Source organism: Podarcis vaucheri, assembly GCF_965113315.1.
Source record: "Podarcis vaucheri genome assembly, chromosome: 2".
Taxonomy (NCBI): Eukaryota; Metazoa; Chordata; class Lepidosauria; order Squamata; family Lacertidae; genus Podarcis; species Podarcis vaucheri.
In genome coordinates, this window is record NC_138760.1 from 118,730,892 (window position 1) to 118,745,897 (window position 15,006).

General features: G+C 48.2%; 2 protein-coding genes across 3 annotated transcripts in view; both read left to right on the forward strand.

Annotated features, from left to right (window-relative positions):
* Positions 1 to 15,006, forward strand: part of LOC309525096 (macrophage mannose receptor 1-like) — a 139,242-nt gene that overhangs the window by 109,402 nt on the left and 14,834 nt on the right. The window lies entirely within an intron of this gene.
* Positions 6,016 to 13,262, forward strand: NFKBIL1 (NFKB inhibitor like 1). Of its 2 annotated transcripts, none has more exons than XM_082210428.1 (5): positions 6,016 to 6,158; positions 7,821 to 8,129; positions 9,723 to 9,835; positions 9,920 to 10,040; positions 12,190 to 13,262. In XM_082210428.1, exons 2-5 carry the CDS (start codon positions 7,841 to 7,843, stop codon positions 12,729 to 12,731), a joined length of 1,065 nt encoding a protein of 354 aa, XP_082066554.1. In that variant the 5' UTR covers positions 6,016 to 6,158; positions 7,821 to 7,840; the 3' UTR covers positions 12,732 to 13,262. The 2 variants fall into 2 exon arrangements, with proteins under 2 accessions (XP_082066554.1, XP_082066553.1); XM_082210427.1 differs by lacking the exon at positions 6,016 to 6,158 and adding an exon at positions 6,750 to 6,924.

Consider the following 15,006-nt stretch of genomic DNA (forward strand, 5'->3'; position numbering starts at 1 on the left):
CTTTCCCCTGCCCGGGGGGGGGCAGGAAAGAGGGGGGGGTGTTCTTCTCACGCTGAGAAGGATCGCCTGTCGCGACCTAGCCTGTATCCTGCCACAGAATGCAGACAGGGAGGTCAACCGGAGATCAAGCCGGGTGCCTGGAGAGTGGCCAGTTTCATCCTGAAGGCAGGCTTGATTCCAACAGATCTTACCTTGTCTAAAATATGACATCTCTGACAGATGTGTGGCCAGCCTTTTCCTAGAAACTTTACAGGAGGTTCCTCAGCCCCTGGAGGCATTTTGTTTCGGTGCCGAACTGCTTGTGTTTGGAAGCATTGCCTTACTAAGGGTATAGGAAGAGGCTCTGCTAGATCAGGCCAAAGGTCCATCTAGTTTAGCATCGTGTTCTCGCAGTGGCCGACCAGATACCAGGCAGGACCTGAATGCAGCAGTACACTCTCTCCTGCTGTATTCCCAGCAGCCACACTAGAGGTAAGACAGCAGTTATCAGTAGCAGCCACTGATATCATTATTCTCTCTAAATTTGTCTAATCTTACCAAGCTGCACCACTCTGACACTTTCTTTACAATCCGTTGCCCCAACCCTCTTTCCTCACAGTTCAATGTTGCACTTTACTACTCATTGATTCCGTTCGAAGGGGCTTACTCCCAGGTAAATGTGTGTAAGATTGCAGCCTCCAGCATCTTTTAATTAAACTATTAATGTTTTAATTTATCACCTGTCCTTCACCCTAAGGTCTCAGGGCGGGTTACAATGATTAAAACGCAATTCAGTTGGTGCTGACCCTTAAAGCTCTAAACAACCTCAGCCCAGTATACCTGAAAGAGGGTCTCCACCCCCATCGTTCAGCCCGGACACTGAGGTCCAGCGCCAAGGGCCTTCTGGCGGTTCCCTCACTGCGAGAAGCGAGGTTACAGGGAACCAGACAAAGGGCCTTCTCGGTAGTGGCGCCCGCCCTGTGGAACACCCTCCCATCAGATGTCATGGAAATAAACAAGTACCTGACTTTTAGAAAACATCTGAAGGGAGCCGTGTTTAGGGAAGTTTTTAAGGACTGATGTTTTATCTTGTTTTTAATATTCTGTTGGGAGCCACACAGAGTGGCTGGGGAAACCCAGCCAGATGGGCAGGGTATAAATAATAAATTATTATTTATTATTATTATTAAAATACAACATTAAAAGTGGTTTAAAACAACTTGGTCACACCTCAGGTGGCAAAGGCCAGAGTAAAGAGGTGTGTGTTCATCATTAGCTGAAAGTTAGAGTGAAGGAAAGGCATGCCACAACTTAGGGGCTGCCACAGAGAAGGCCTTCCCCTGGGCCACGGCCACCCTGAGCTGAGCGTAGCAGAACTACCAAGAGGGTCCTCTCTGACAATATGAATACTGGCAGGGTTTGTAGGGAAGGAGGCAGTCAAGTCTCAGAAAACCTCACCATTGTCTTTTCCCAAAACCAAGCAATGCCTTTAGACTCCCTTAGTGGACTTGCCTCTGAGATGCGGCACCTTTCAAATATGCGATGCATTTGTTAAGCTGTGGACCAGTGTCTACTTCCTCAGATGTGTAGACGTTATCCTGAGTTGTCAGATATATTAGAATTATATGAATAGGCCTAGAGAGAGAAAATGTGAGCAGTGAAGTCAGAGGGATAGGAAAGGCAGACTCTGAAAATTGCCTAGAAGTAAATAATGGAAACTATATGCCTAGCAGTGTTGACAACACTGGGCCGCAGGTTCCCCATCCCTGACAGAAATGTCAGAACCGTTTTCCAGCCCCCTGTCATCTCTCCCCTTAGATCCTATTGTGCAAATCTGGAACCAACACCGCAGGTTTGTTTTGCACTGGGAAAAGATGGCCTTCAGTTTCTCGACTTTGCTATCTCTTCGGAGCCGTGTGGACCCAAACAGTGAGCTGTTCTCGTGCCTGAATCTTGCCTTGAATCAATTGAGCCTAGAGCCCCAGTGCATAAGAAACAACGCCCGGCTTACCATTGCTGCTGACCGCAAGCTGTTAGAGTGGATTTTGGGGAAGGGTGACTGTGAGATCACCGTCTTCTGCATCCAAGGCAAAGCCCAATATCATGTCTTTGTGGCCACATGAGAGCAGTACCTCGCCTGCGTCTGCTCCCAGCCCCGGCCCCTGAGCCTGGGGAGTCGTCTTACCACCCGTAGCAAGCTGCGTTGCTGGAGTTCATCTAAGAAGGCCCCATCCTTGGCTTGCTTTGACAAAGCAGTGGAGTGTTTTGCTATGGAGCCTAGCTCCATCAAGGAAGATGCCCAGATGCTGGTGGAATGTGATGGTTGGGCAGTGGAATTTATCTCTGGCCAAGGTCTGAGTGAGATCTGTGTCTTTTCAAAGGATGGCGTGGCTGGCTATAACATCAATGAGAAGAGTGAGACGTTGTTCCTAGAGCGTCTCCAAGCAGGGATTGTCCAGCTGAACTTGGAGAACTTAAGGAAGGCAAGGGATGTGATGGAGTCAGCAGGGGGCAAGAAGTGTTTTCGCGTAGCTTTGTCCAAGTTACAGCAGGAGCCCTGTTGTGTCCAGAACAATGCCAAGATGGTGGTTATTATGGGCAGCGAAGAAAGGATCATGTTGAGCTCTGGAAAAGGAGAGAATCAGATTGCGGTGACCATTTCTGAAAAAGGGATCTGCTATGAAGTGTCTACAAGGGGGTGGTGGGAGCTGGTAGCCAGAATGCTGAAAAAGATTCACTGAAGGCTGGTTCAACATGGGCAGCAACAGCAAGAATGGCAGCAGAGGAATCTGGAATGCAGAACAGGCCCGCCAATGATTTTCAGCACCTGGGTCTAAATTTCTCTTGAGTATTTTATAGATAGCAGGTAGAGCAATCCTCTAACTCAGGATTTGTCTTCTAGTGTAACCTGGTTGTGGATTAAGAGTATTAAGCAAGTAGGTGAGCTAAATTATGATTGCAGTCCTTGCCCTGCCCACCCCATAAATAATTGTTGAGTAATTTCCAAGACTGTCCTTCCTTCCTTCCTTCCCTTTCTTTCTTTCTTTTCCTTCTCATTGTCTTAATGAAACATTAGGGTGAAAAAACTCAGATGCCTTCTTCTTCTCTTCTTTTTTCTCAGATGCCTTCTCAATGTGTATCTTCAGCATCCAATAATAATAATAATAATAATAATAATAATAATAATAATAATAATAATAATTTATTATTTATATCCCGCCCATCTGGCTGGGCTTCCCCAGCCACTCTGGGCGGCTTCCAAAAAAAGTATTAAAATACTGTAATACATCAAACATTAAAAGCTTCCCTAAACAGGGCTGCCTTCAGATGTCTTCTAAAAGTCTGGTAGTTGTTGTTCTCTTTGACATCTGATGGGAGGGCGTTCCACAGGGAGGGCGACACTACCGAGAAGGCCCTCTGCCTGGTTCCCTGTAACTTGGCTTCTCGCAGTGAGGGAACCGCCAGAAGGCCCTCGGTGCTGGACCTCAGTGTCCGGGCAAAACGATGGGGGTGGAGACGCTCCTTCAGGTATACTGGACCGAGGCCGTTTAGGGCTTTAAAGGTCAGCACCAACACTTTGAATTGTGTTTGGAAATGTACTAACCGTAACCCTTCCTAACCCTTCCTAATCCTAACCCTTCCCTACCGCTCCTTCCCAGAACATCATGATACTCTCTGGCCCAGGCGACTCATTTTTGCTGTGTGTGCCAAAGAGCTAAATGGGAACCTCTTCTTCATTCCTAACGGAGGCTTATCCAAGAGAAGGAAGGAAGACCTGCTCCATCATTCACTGCTTATTCTCGAGACAGCCCCCACTTGCCCCCTGTCTTGCTTGCAACCAGTTCAGGAGATAGCACTTCCTGTCGGATTCTTGTTGTTTTCTTATTTGTAGAACTCATGAGGGAGGAGGGGGAACAGGAGGACAAAACTAGAATTGGGCCCCATCTGTGCTATTCATTTTAAAAAAAGGATCATACCTCAGGCAGCACATCCTGTTTTGCTGCCTGAGACTAAACAGGAAGGTGCCATGGCTGCCAAAACCTCCCTTACCTGGGTTGAGAGGCAATGCCTGCAAAGCAGTTTTGACAATGTTGGGCTCTGGTGATATCTTGTGAGATCTGGCCAAAAGCTGCTGCTGGCAGCACTGCTTCTCTACCAGTGGTGGAAATGGGAGGGAGCGGGTGGAACACCGCCTCTTGGGCTTCTGCTACCCGAGGTGGCTACCTCTGCCTGCCACATGGGTGAGCCGGCCCTGATTTAACCAATTTAACCACTGTGTCTTCCCCCAAAGAATCCTACTGTTCTCAGAGTGGTTTAACAATCAATTCCTCTTTCAGGGGACATTTTATCATATGTGGTGGGATTGTAATGTAATTTTTAAAAATTGGGAAATGATATGCCATGAATTGAAGAAAATGTTCCATCTAACATTTGTTTAAAAACCCGAAGCATTTCTGCTAGGGATTATAGGGAAGGACCTGCCAAAGAAGCTGAAAAACATCTTCATGTACGCAACAACGGTGGCGAGAGTCTTAATAGCACAAGGATGGAAGAGTGAGGAAACCCCGACTAAAGAAATATGGCAAGAGAAATTGATGGACTGCGCAGAACTGGCAAAATTGACACATAAACTACGGGACAAGGATAACTGTGACTTTAAAGATGAATGGGAACCTTTTACAAAGTACTTAAAGATGCAACAAAGTGAATTGGACTCCTTGGCAGGTTTTGAATAAACACTGTGTTTTAAGATATGTGTTTTAAAATAATATGTTTTGTTTAAATTCCTAATAAAAATTAAAAAACAACAACAATCAATTCCTCTTTCCAGGGAACTCCTTATCCCAATGTCACATTTTTCACCTTCTCAACACCTATGAAATGAGGATGAGGCTTGGACCACAGGTTGCCCAGTCCTGCGTCTCAGGCAGCTAGCACCTTGCAACACTGTCTTGCAGACATTCCTTTCCACCTGATGTCACTCCCATCTCTGAATGTAGAGGTACCATGCAGCTGTCATAGTCAGCAGCCGGTGGGGACGGGGTATAGCTCTGTGCTGGATCTCATGCTTTGGATGCAGAGGGTCCCTGCTTCAGCCCCCAGGCTGGGAAAGACTCCTGTCTGTAACCATGGAGAGTAACCAGCCAATATTTCCCCAGCATGTGTTTGTCAGGGGCAGCCATTCAGCGCCCTGCAGATGTTGAAGAAGAGGAGTTTGGATTTGATATCCCGCTTTAGCACTACCCGAAGGAGTCTCAAAGCGGCTAACAATCTCCTTTCCCTTCCTCCCACCCAACAAACACTCTATGAGGTGAGTGGGGCGGAGAGACTTCAGAGAAGTGTGACTGGCCCAAGGTCACCCAGCAGCTGCATGTGGAGGAGCGGGGAAGCAAACCCGGTTCCCCAGATTACGAGTCCAACGCTCTTAACCACTACACCACACTGGCTCTAGTTGATCTACAACTCCCATCAGTCTCAGCCGCCTGACCAAAGGCCCCAGGGATGTTGGGGAGATGTAGCCCAATCTGAAGGGCATGTCATTGACTACCTGCAGTGTATGTATACTGTACTTGGGCTTCCAGATGCCAACAAGGGAAGACTTTCTTCCTGTGGTGTGCGCTAAGAAACCCAGTCAGATGAGCAGGGTATAAATAATAATAATTATTATTAATAGTATTGTCTCCTGAAACAGATGCCAACAACAGAAATATTACTATTCCTAATACTAACAATAAATAATAGAGGTAAATATGAGGATTTATGTAGTACTTTTCAGTCTTCAAAGCGCTACAATTATCACACTAGTCCTCCCAGCAGCCTTCGCTCGCCAGATGTTTTGAACTACAACTCCCATCAGCCCCGGGCTGCCTCACATAAACTGGAAAGTAGAGAAGACGACTCCATAGTACAGTGAGAAACCTAGCAACAAGCTATGGGACTGTTCCGGAGGGCTAATTACTTTCTGGTCCTACCTCGCGGTTTCCTAGCCGGACTCCAATAGGCTGAGTACCAAGTACTGGCACACGCGCGCGGACCACTCCGCTTTGGGCGGCTTCCTGAAGCCACATCCGCCCTCATCGGTGCGTGCCCTTTCCGCCTCCCCTTCCGCCATGGATCAACGCAGGCCGGGAGGAATCCCTTCGTGCGCGAAAACTTGCAGTTGTCGGAACGGTGTTTAGGTAATTATGATGGGGGTGCGGGTCTCGCGTGAAGACAGGTTTCTGGGGGGAAATCACGGAATGGTAGGGTTGGAAAGGGACCCCCTAGGGTCATCTAGTCCAACCCGCGGAAAACAGGACTCTCAGCTAGATCATGGCCATCCAACCTCTGCTTAAAAACCCTCAAGGAAAGGACAGTGAGATGGGGAGAGGGGCTGTTGCCCTCAGGTCCTGGTTGTGGGCTTCTCCCCATGGGGACATTTTGCTGGCCGCTGTAAGGGCAGGACGCTGGAACAGATGGGCCTGATCCTGCAGGGCTCTTAAAGGTAAAGGGACCCCTGACCATTAGGTCCAGTCATGGCCGACTCTGGGGTTGCGGCGCTCATCTCGCTTTATTGGCCGAGGGAGCCGGCGTACAGCTTCCGGGTCATGTGGCCAGCATGACTAAGCCGCTTCTGGCGAACCAGAGCAGCGTACGGAAACACCGTATACCTTCCCGCCGGAGCGGTACCTATTGATCTACTTGCACTTTGACGCGCTTTCAAACTGCTAGGTTGGCAGGAGCAGGGACCGAGCAACGGGAGCTCACCCTGTCACGGGGATTCGAACCGCCGACCTTCTGATCGGCAAGCCCTAGGCTCTGTGGTTTAACCCACAGCGCCACCTGCGCCCCTGCAGGGCTCATATTCAGCTGTAAAAAGATACCCCACCACCAATGGGTAATGTTTGCCTCTCTATAAGCCACCTGGCTTTCCCAAAGGAGTGGAAGATTTCTGGATGCCAACAGGTAAGGCGCTGCGGAGATGTGAAGTGCCTACAGAAAAACTATTTCTCTTCCCTAACACTCTGTGTGTGTTTGTGAGTGAGTGTGCTCACACATTAGGTAAATAGATAGTATCAGGTGTCAAACACAAGGATAATGAGCTAGGTCTTTGTTATAAAACCCAACTGTGAGGCACACGCCCCACAGGAGGACAATTAGATTTTTTTTGGGGGGGGGGGGATTTGAGAATGAGTTATTAACAGTGAATTTGTTTGCATTTTGCATTTCTTATGGTTCTAAGGGCCTCATATGCAGTATATAAACATATATTGTGACATACATTCATTTTTCATTTCTTTTTTTTTATTTGTATACCGTCTTTCTACCTTACAATACTCAAGGCGGTTTACAAGCTGAAAAAACAAAAAGTGTACAACTTATAACAATCTAATGCAATAAAAAAATGTGATAATAAAACAAGACTTTAAAATATGCAACCTACATCAAAAGGTAACATTCAACAATTATTAGAACAGTACAAAATAATATCAACATATAAAAGTTAAACAGAAATCCACTCAACAGTTACAATAAATAATTTCTAAAATTCTAAAATTCTAATATACAAGCAATGCGGATGCCATGTTCTTTGGAAGCTTGTTTGGACCAATTAATGGCCTTTTTGGCTTCCTCCACATGTGTAGGAGTTTTTTTTTTTTAAATAATAAGAATTATATGTTACGGGGGGGGGGGTATCAAGATTTTAGAGACGCTTAGGTGGGGAATGGCCAAAATAAGGTTGGGAACCACTGGTATGAAACAAAGGTCATACAGCTAAGCTGAGCAAAGCAGAGATGGAGGTGTGTGGTCAGAACCCAGGGGGAGGGCGCTGGGTACTGATCCTGCATCTCCACCCACAGCGTCAAGCCCTTTCCACCACATGCCCGCTCCCATGGCGTCAAGGTACCAGCGTCGCCTGTGGCGCTACATCGATTCCAGCCGCCGCCGCAAACTGCGCAGGCTCCTGCAGCACCACGGGGAAGCCTTGGACCTGGGCGAGGTGGCCGGGCGCAAGCTCCGAACGCCCCTTCACCGGTGCTGCGCCCGACAGGACCACAAAACCGCCATCCTCCTGCTGAAGCACGGAGCGGACCCCTCCATTCCGGACCGGCGTGGGGACACAGCTCTGCATGTGGCTGCCCGACAGGTGGCCCGCAAGGGAGGCACAGGTGAGGCACGGCCTTTGAGTAGTTCCTTGGTCAGCTTATGGACATGCTAAGTCCTTTGCACGTGGGGCTCTGTGGTTGTCTGCTGTGGGTGGTTGGAGATGGAATATGGAAGGATGGAGGTTGAAGGGATCTGTATGGTTTTCCAGGCCAACTCCCTCACAGGGCAGGAAATCTACTGCCACAGCATCCCTGATTGGTTGGATAATAGCATCCCTGATAGGTAGGACTTACGGCGTCCGTGGCAGGCTGTAAAATATAAATCAGCCTTATAAAACTTATAACACTTAAAAGGTAAAGGTAAAGGGATCCCTGACCATTAGGTCCAGTCGTGACTGACTCTGGGGTTGCGGCGCTCATCTCGCTTTACTGGCCGAGGGAGCCGGCGTACAGCTTCCGGCTCATGTGGCCAGCATGACTAAGCCGCTTCTGGCGAACCAGAGCAGCGCCCGGAAACACCATTTACCTGCCCACTGGAGCGGTACCTATTTATCTACTTGCACTTTGATGTGCTTTCGAACTGCTAGGTTGGCAGGAGCAGGGACCGAGCAACGGGAGCTCACCCCGTTGTGGGGATTCGAACCACCGACCTTCTGATCGGCAAGTCCTAGGCTCTGTGGTTTAACCCACAGCACCACCCGCGTCCCTTTTATAACACTTAAGAACGGTTTCTCTCTCTCTCTCTCTCTCTCTCTCTCTCTCTCTCACACACACACACACAATAAACAACACCCACACAAGTTAAAACCTTGCTGTGAGGATAAAATGGGGAGGAGAACCATGTACTCCACCTTGAGCTATTTGTGGATAGGTGGACTATAAAATTTATGTATTTATTTATTTATCTATATATACATGGGTGTAGCCAAAGAGGTGGGGCAGGGAGAGGCAGATGCCCCCCAATCAATAAAAATACATAGCTAACTAAGGTTCCCCCCTCCACAAAAGGCCTGCCCCCCAAAAAAAAATCCTGGCTACACCTATGTACAGTGGTACCTCTGGATACGAACGGGATCTGTTCTGGAGCCCCGTTCGCATCCTGAAGCGAACGCAACCCGCATCTGCACGTGCGCGGGTCGCCGCTTACGCACATGCACGTGACATTTTGAGTGTTTGTGCATGCGCAAGCGGCAAAACCCGGAAGTATCGCGTTCCGTTACTTCTGGGTCGCCACAGAGCACAACCCGAAAATGCTCAACCTGAAGCTATTTAACCCGAGGTATGACTGTACAGTGGTACCTCGGGTTACATACGCTTCAGGTTACATATGCTTCAGGTTACAGACTCCGCTAACCCAGAAATAGTACCTTGGGTTAAGAACTTTACCTCAGGATGAGAACAGAAACTGCGCAGTGGCGGCGCGGCAGCAGCAGGAGGCCCCATTAGCTAAAGTGGTGCTTCAGGTTAAGAACGGATCTCCGGAACAAATTTAATACTTAACCTGAGGTGCCACTGTATGTATAAAAAGGCCTGGATTTCCTGTCAGCAGCGCATATTGCAGCCATTAGAGGGCAGTGGAGGGAGGGTTTGCCTGATGCTGTTAGGTCGGTTGCCATTCATTAATCTCGTTTTTTTTCGTTCTTCGCCTTCTCCCAGTCTACGAAGACCTGTTTTCGCCCTTGCGAAACCGTTGCCCCTCTGCAATGAGCATCAGGAACAGAGATGGGAAGACGCCAGGAGAACTCCTGAGGGAAGAGGAAGAGAAATGGGTCCGTGGGGGAAGGGTAAGGTTGAGTTTCGGGTGCTTGCGGACCAGACTGGATGCTGATACCTTCCGTAACTTTTTTTTGCAGTGCTTTCAGGAGGCGTCTGAGGAAGACAAGGCAGAGGGTGACGCCGCAGAGAGGGAATGGCGCCGCAAACTCCTTGGCGAATGGGAGGACGAGTTTCAGGAGATGGGCTGGCAATACGAAGGTGAAGCTCCGCCTCGCAGAGTCAAAAGTTCTGTGAGAGCCAGTGTAGTGGTTAGAGGGTTGAACTAGGCCCCGGGAGACCTGGGTTCAAATCCACCACCCCTCAGCTTAACCTACCCCGCAGAGCTGCTGGAAGGATAAAATGGGGAGGGGGAGAGCCATATGCCTCCTTCAGTTGCTTGTAGGACAGGTGGGATATACATTTTATTTATTATTATTATTTGCACTATGTTTGGCCTGCATATTTTTAGTCCCAGATCAAAGTAATCAAAATAAACACAGGCCTGAACAAAAATCCATCATCATCATAAACTTTATTGCACTAGCCATGGCATCATTCACAAAGGAAACAAAAAGAAAAACAACAACAACCATAAAAACCATAAATACATCAGGCACTGCAAATACAAGGAACTACGGTCACGTCTCCTAGAAATTATTTGTTGCATACGATGTAATAGCAGGGGGTTCTCAGGTAAAATGTGCCAGCTTAAATGTCCGAATCACCTTTGCAATTGGCCTCTATTTTATCTGGTTCTTTTCTCCGGATCTTCTTAGCTGCCAACACATATAGTGCTGCTTTATAAGTTACGAAGTCATCAGTAAGAACAAAAATTAGATAATCGTGTATAAACAGGTCCAATAAACAACAAAGTAACCATTCTGGCATAAGCAAAAGGGCAATGGCAAAAATAAAAAAAAAATCAGATTTAACCAAAGGACTTTGCTAAAGCCAAACATAAGACATTTAAGCAGAGTAACCAGCCAGTGGCCTTAGCAACAGTTCCCTCCCCATTTTTTCACTTATGGGAGTCTACTCGCTCCCCCTCTGCTTTTCCCTGCTCTGTGTAAGGTGTGCCTCCCTGGGGATGTACAAGTAATAATAATAATAATAATAATAATTTATTATTTATACCCCGCCCATCTGGCTGAGTTTCCCCAGCCACTCTGGGAGGCTTCCAATCGAGTGTTAAAAACATTACAACATTAAAAGTTCCTCCCTGAGACAGGGACCCTGACTTCTAGGCCTGAATGTACCTAGGGGGTCAGGGCAGACTATTTCCCTCTTGTTTTAAAAACTTTTTAAAATATATATATATATATATTGTACTTTGCCTACAGGGCTGCTGGGTGCGTTGCTGAGAAGCCGGCAAACAACCCTCCAAATCTGTCTTCTCCAGGCAAAGCACGAGCCACGATCTGTAAGACAAACCTTGCCCACAGCTCGTGGTTTGCCTGGAGCGAGGCAAACCATGGGCCCAGTTTCAAACGACTTGCTAAGCCAAGCCACGGCTTAGTTCACGGTGGCACAACCAAAAGAGCAAAAAGGCCACGACCTTTCCTCTGATAACCTGCGTACTTACAGCTCCACACTAAACCATGGTTTGTCTTAGTGTTACATGCAAAACAGCTGTGCTCTTGCAGCAGATTATATTGACGGCTTTCTGTGCTGATCACCAGGGGGGGAGGCGGGAATTGGTCACCGGGGTGACCCTTGGCTTGGGAAAATATTGCAGAAGATTATTAATTAATTAATTGAATTTATAACAGTGGCACCTCGGGTTAAGAACTTAATTCGTTCTGCAGGTCTGTTCTTAACCTGAAGCTGTTCTTAACCTGAGGTACCACTTTAGCTAATGGGGCCTCCCACTGCCGTCACCGATTTCTGTTCTCATCCTGTGGTAAAGTTCTTAACCTGAGGTACTATTTCTGGGTTAGCAGAGTCTGTAACCTGAAGCATATGTAACCTGAAGCAACTGTAACCCGAGGTACCACTGTACAACCCTTCACCTGAAGTTCTCAGAGTGGTTCACAAGATAAAAATACAGGATAAAGCAGGAAAGAAATAGTTTTTTTTTAAAAAAAAAAAAAACCTCCCACAAGCACAATTTAAAGGCCATAGAATATTGATCAGCTGCAGCCAAAGTTGTGTTATCACTTCCATAATTGCCATTTTGCCTGAGAATTGTCATCCCAGAAATTTAAATAAGTTCTCTTCCTCCTCTTTGAGTCACACAGCTGTTATGAGGAATCTGATGATGTGTCTGGCCAACTGCCGTCCAAGTGCCATGTTCAGCTGGGTGTATAATGGGTGAAACGATCCTTTAAGTTGTATTCTCAAATTCCTCTTCCCTTTTCGCCCTTCCCAGAGGATTTCTACACCGCTGGACCAGACACGGAAACCTACGAGGACTGGGCCGACCGCATCGCTCGCGAATACAGGCAGAGGCGCAGCCAGGACAACGAACGCCTTTGCCAGAGGCCTAAAGCGGAACCGCAGAAACCTCCACCTAAGTTGGGGAGCCTCCGTGAGGAGGAACACCTGCTCTACAAACAGTGGGCCCGAGCCAAGGAAAAGGAACTGAGGGAAGCCAAGAAGCTGCGCTACGAGGAAGGCTGCAGCCGGGTCTTCTCCGCCGACGGTTCGCGCCTTTTGAGATACGTGGACATTCCCTGGCCGTGCGCGGCTGGGACGCCAGAGGAGATGGCCGCCGTGGCGCTCCACGGCATGGAGCCCTCCGACAAAGCGGCTTACCGGCGCTTCCTGCGGCGCCAGCAGGCCCTCTGGCACCCGGACAAGTTTGCCCAACGCTGCGGGGCGCGCTTGGCAGAACAGGATCGCCGCCGGATATTGGACACTGTCACGGCGCTGTCTCAAGCGTTCAACCGGCTAGCAGAAGCTTGCAAATAACTCTCTCTCTCTCTCTCTCTCTCTCTCTCTCTCTCTCGCCCCTTGGCTGTCTGTGAATAAAGGTGTGGGTTTTTTGCCTTTTTCAAGAAAACGGACTCGTGCTGGATTGTGTTGCAGGCAGAAAGGGCTTCTTGCTCAGGACGTAAAATGCTTCTTGCTTCTTGTTCAAGATGTGAAATGAAGTGGTTTTCTGCAAGCCTCTTGGGGGTCTTTTCAGAGAAGCACAGAGATAAGTGGCTCTGTCGGGCCTTTTCTGTCTTGAAAGCAACCCCCTTTGGAGACCATCGCTAGTTAAGAATTTGTTTAAACCAGCCTTTGCCTGCTTGGCACCCTCTGGATGTTTTGGAGTTGTGGTCCAGAACATCTGCAGGGTGCAAGGTTGGCAAAGGCTGGTTTTCAATACATTTTCATGCCCTCTTTGTTCCTTTGCAGGGCTAATAGTGTCAGTTTATGGATTTGTCATAGCAAATACAACCCTACAAACTAAAAAAAAAACAACTGTTGAGAGCAGCCAAAACAACAGTACAGAAACACACACGCGTGTTCTGCTTGAGTGCGGCACTGGGAAATAATTCTGACCCAGAAATGGCTGGAGAGAGCTAGGACGTCCTTGTGACTCATGAGGAAACCCTTCCCGAAGCCCGAATAGAATGTCAGTGAGGGCGACGGAAGCCCCTAAGAGACCGGAGGCACAGCGGGGCCTTGTTTATGCTGCTCATCCTCTCAGAGCTTCAATTCTAGTTATTGATATTTTAGGACACAGTATTTTGGGATGCGGGTGGCACTGTGGGTTAAACCACAGAGCCTAGGACTTGCCGATCAGAAGGTCGGCGGTTCGAATCCTTGTGACGGGGTGAGCTCCTGTTGCTCGGTCCCTGCTCCTGCCAACCTAGCAGTTCGAAAGCACGTCAAAGTGCAAGTAGATAAATAGGTATGGCTCTGGCGGAAAGGTAAACAACGTTTCCGTGCACTGCTCTGGTTCACCAGAAGCGGCTTAGTCATGCTGGCCACATGACCCAGAAGCTGTACGCCGGCTACCTCAGCCAAAAAAGCGAGATGAGTGCCGCAACCCTAGAGTCGTCCACGACTGGACCTAATGGTCAGGGGTCCCTTTACCTTTACCTATTTTGGGTATGGATTGCAGAGAGAGAGAACAGCAGAGGAGGTGTTTAAAGGGGGTTTAGAGGGCGCTCCCCACGTTACGAGATTTCACTTAAGCGCACTTGGGCCCAGAACATAACCCCCTGCATAACTGGAGAATTGCCTTTATCACACTCACAGTTTTACCAATCGCCATTGCATTTCCGTCCCAAAATGCTCACATTAGTGTTTAAAGCCCTAAGTGACTCGGGGGCCCAAATATATGAAAGGGTGCCTCCGTCCATACAGACCATCTCAAGATAAGCAGAGGAGGGCCTCTTGGTAGTTTTGCCACCTGCAGAAGTTCAGGGTGGGTGGGTGGCCCAAGACAGGGCCTTCTCTGTGGCAGCCCCCAAGCGGTGGAATTCCCTTCCCACAGAGGTGTGTCCAGCACCTTCATTACGCAGCGTTCATTGCATGCTGGAAGACACATTTCCCTCCTGCCTTTGATAGCTAAGAGGCTAGGGTTGCCATACATCTGGATTTTCCCAGAAATAAAGGTAAAAAGGTAAAAGACCCCTGGACGTTTAAGTGCAGTCAAAGGTGACTATGGGGTTGCGGCGCTCATCTTGCTTTTCAGGCCAAGGGAACCGGCATTTGTCCACAGACAGGTTTCTGGGTCATGTGGCCACCATGACTAAACCGCTACTGGCACACAGAGGACCGTGACAAGTACCAGAGCACTTGGAAACGCTGTTTACCTTCCCACCGCAGTGGTACCTATTTATCTACTTGCACTGGTGTGCTTTCGAACTGCTAGGTTGCCAGGAGCTGGGACAGAGCAAAGGAAGCTTACCGCGTCGCGGGGATTCGAACCATTGACCTTCTGATCAGCAATCCCAAGAGGCTCTCTGGTTTAGGCCACAGCGCCACCCGTGTCCCTTTTCCTGGAAATAGCCTGGATTTGGTCATGTGAAACTGTGTCCGGGCAGAAAATCGCTGAAATGTCCGAAGAAATCTGGGCTTATGGCAACCCATGTCGGCAGCGTCGAATTTGGCGAAATTCATTAAAAATAGATTTTACAAAAACAGTTCAACGACTATTCCCCAAAAAAGGTGTCTGGATCTTCACTTTTTTGATATGGCAACCCTATAAGAGGCATATTTTTATTTTTTAATATTAATATTTATTAGT